We start from the raw sequence: 2951 nt of genomic DNA, 5'->3' as shown, positions 1-2951 counted from the left end.
CCATCCAATTTAGAAACTCTTGTTGTAGATCATTACAATTCAGTATGAGAATCAAACAAAATGTTGAAAAAAAATTAGATTTGGTGCGTATAAATGGGAAAACACTCATCTGTTTGTACCTATGTATTTTACTACTTTTCATCACTAACTTTACCTATCTCCAAACCACCATCTCTTCCTCCTCCTCCTAAAGACCAAAACCGAATATGGCATCACCATCTCAAAACTTTGCATCCAAGTTAACAGCACTTGTTGTGGATGATGATGCAATGACCCGAAGAATTCATCAAATGACGTTGAGTAACTTAGGAGTTAACAACACTTGTGTGAAAAACGGAAAAGAAGCAGTGGAAATTCATCAGTATGGTAAAAAATTTGACCTAATCCTGATGGATAAGGATATGCCTGAGATGAATGGAACTGAGGTATACTTTATTTATATTACATCCCAATTTTTACATTTATATATAAGTATGCATGCACGAATTCATTCTTGTGTTTTATTTTTGTTATAGAAGAAAATATATGCATGCATGCATGCATGCATGAGTTCATTCTTGTCTTTTTATGTGTTTATTATATAGGCAACAAAGCAACTACGCTTGATGGGGATATCTAGCACCATTGTTGGTGTATCTTCACACTCTATGGAAGAGAAGGAAATAGTGGTAAAATTTATGGAAGCAGGACTCGACGAATATCTAGAGAAACCATTGGATAAGGCAAAACTCAATTCCATTCTTCATGCCGTTGAAAAAATAAAAGAAAAAGAAAATTCCATTCCTCACAAGATTGAATGAACAAAAGTACAATGAATGCAAGGAATTGAATAACATGTAGTTTCATATTCCTTGTATTTTTCCTTTCCCAATTTAATGGTTATAGTTTTAAATTCTTTGTTTACTTCTATTGGTGAAACATGATGTACTAGTATCTTAATGGTTGTAGTTTCAAATCCTTTGTGAGTGAAAAATATTATGCTGCTAAAGAATTAGTTTGACAATGCTTTCTACTCAGATGGATGCTTTTCTATTGAGTGTAACAATATCAAATTGTTCTCAAATTATCTATAAATAGTTTAATTATACGTAGGTATATTTTTGGCTAAAGAGTCTAAAATAAAAGGGTAATATATGCTTATATATTCATGTATGTAAACACAAGTTAATTACAACAGATGAGCTGTTGAGTGAAATGTTCTAGGAGGAATTCTAAGAGCACTCTAAATAAGACTTAGATGAAAATACACTATTCAAAATCATCCATCCCGAGGTGCCTCCTAAGTGCCCCTTTTATAGCCCTGGATTTGTTGACTTAATGGGCATTTCTTTGGTCACTCAGACCCATTAATTTGTGATCCAAAGCCTCCCATTGGTTGTCTGGTTTGAGTGCGGTTGCGCGTGATCTAGGCTGCAACTCGTCCATACAGAACATGTGAAGTTAAGACGCGCTTTCAAAGACGTTGATCGTTTGTACAAGACATGTGAAATCAAAGCATGCATATTATTGAGCTAGGACCACAAGTTTATCTCATAGAGTGCTTTATGGTGAGCTTAGTGTAGTTCATATAACTTGAATAGTCGAACCAGTGTCGAATGAATGCGAGTTGATCAGCTGGCATGACTTGAACTGTCAAAGCAGTGACGAGTGGAGACGAGCTGAGCTGGCATGACTTAAACAGTCAAACCAGTGTTGAGATGAGACGAGTTAAGCTGACGTGACTTGAACGGCAAACCAATGCTTATAGAGGAGACGAGCTAAGCTGGCATGACTTGAAAAGTCAAACTAGTGCTAAGAGGAGACGAGCTAAGCTGACATGACTTGAACAATCAAATTAGTGCTGAGAGGAGACGAGTTAAGCTGTCATGACTTGAACAGTCAGGTAAAATATTACAAGTTACATGGTATGGTCTGTCCATGCCAGTCCATAGTTTACCAAGCGTTAATCTTATTAAGGCGCAGACGTTTGTTCTATATTCGGTCGACCTATACAGTCCACCAAGCGCATACGTTAAGCCTGTACAATGCATGCAAGGAATTGAATAACATGTAGTTTCATATTCCTTGTATTTTTCCTTTCCCCATTTGGTACTTCCGTCTACTTAATGGTTATAGTTTCAAATTCTTTGTCTACTTCTATTGGTGAAACATGGTGTACTAGTATCTTAATGGTTGTAGTTTCAAATCCTCTGTGAGTGAAAAATATTATGCTGCTAAAGAATTAGTGCAACAATGCTTTCTACTGAGATGGATGCTTTTCTATTGAGTGTAACAATATCATATTGTTCTCAAATTATCTATAAGTAGTTTAATTATATGTATGTATATTTTTTGGCTAAAGAGTTTAAAATAAAAGGGTTATATATGCTTATCGAAAGAAAAAAAAAGGAGTAACATATGTTGATGTGTTTCCTCCCCTGTGATTAATTTGTAAATATGTAGCAATTTTTTCTGTTTGACCTCCTCTCCCATTCTTTTTCTCCATATATGCATCGTTCGTGTTCTTTTGTAACTTGTAAGTCTATGATAGAAGAAAGGCATCATTATCCCCGTGAGCTTAGCTCAGTTGATAGGGATATTGCATATTATATGCAGGAGTCGGGATTCGAACCCCGGACACTCAATTTCTCCACAATTAAATTGTGCGAGCTCTAGCCACTAGGCTACTTAACAAAAAAAAAGAAGAAGAAAGGCATCATTACTAACATTGTAAAGATTTTTTTATAGATTTGATTAGTTATAAATGAAAGGGATGAGTCATATACAAGATTCCATTCCAAAGAAATGGAGATTGGGATGAGTCAAAAAGTTTCAAACAAGTACGAGAGTACTTCTGCAAATTGTTACACATTAATTTCTTTTCATTCTTTTTGTGCTATTTTTATCTTATCATCTCTTTAAATTAAATGTTAAGAGAAAAATTCTCGAGGCTTAATTTCTTATTTGTTTGA

The 2951-nt window shown here is 34.9% G+C and overlaps 1 protein-coding gene across 1 annotated transcript; it reads left to right on the top strand.

Moving 5' to 3' along the window:
* The first annotated feature begins 206 nt into the window (after positions 1-206).
* LOC11425229 (two-component response regulator 24) lies at positions 207-800 on the top strand. The gene is made up of 2 exons (XM_003628648.1): positions 207-425; positions 585-800. The coding sequence occupies exons 1-2, from the start codon at positions 207-209 to the stop codon at positions 798-800; spliced, it is 435 nt and encodes a 144-aa protein (XP_003628696.1).
* The last annotated feature ends 2151 nt before the right edge of the window (positions 801-2951 follow it).

This window comes from Medicago truncatula, chromosome 8 (assembly GCF_003473485.1).
Source record: "Medicago truncatula cultivar Jemalong A17 chromosome 8, MtrunA17r5.0-ANR, whole genome shotgun sequence".
Lineage (NCBI taxonomy): Eukaryota > Viridiplantae > Streptophyta > Magnoliopsida > Fabales > Fabaceae > Medicago > Medicago truncatula.
Note: the sequence above shows the minus strand (reverse complement) of the source record. Positions and strands in the feature narration are given on the sequence as shown.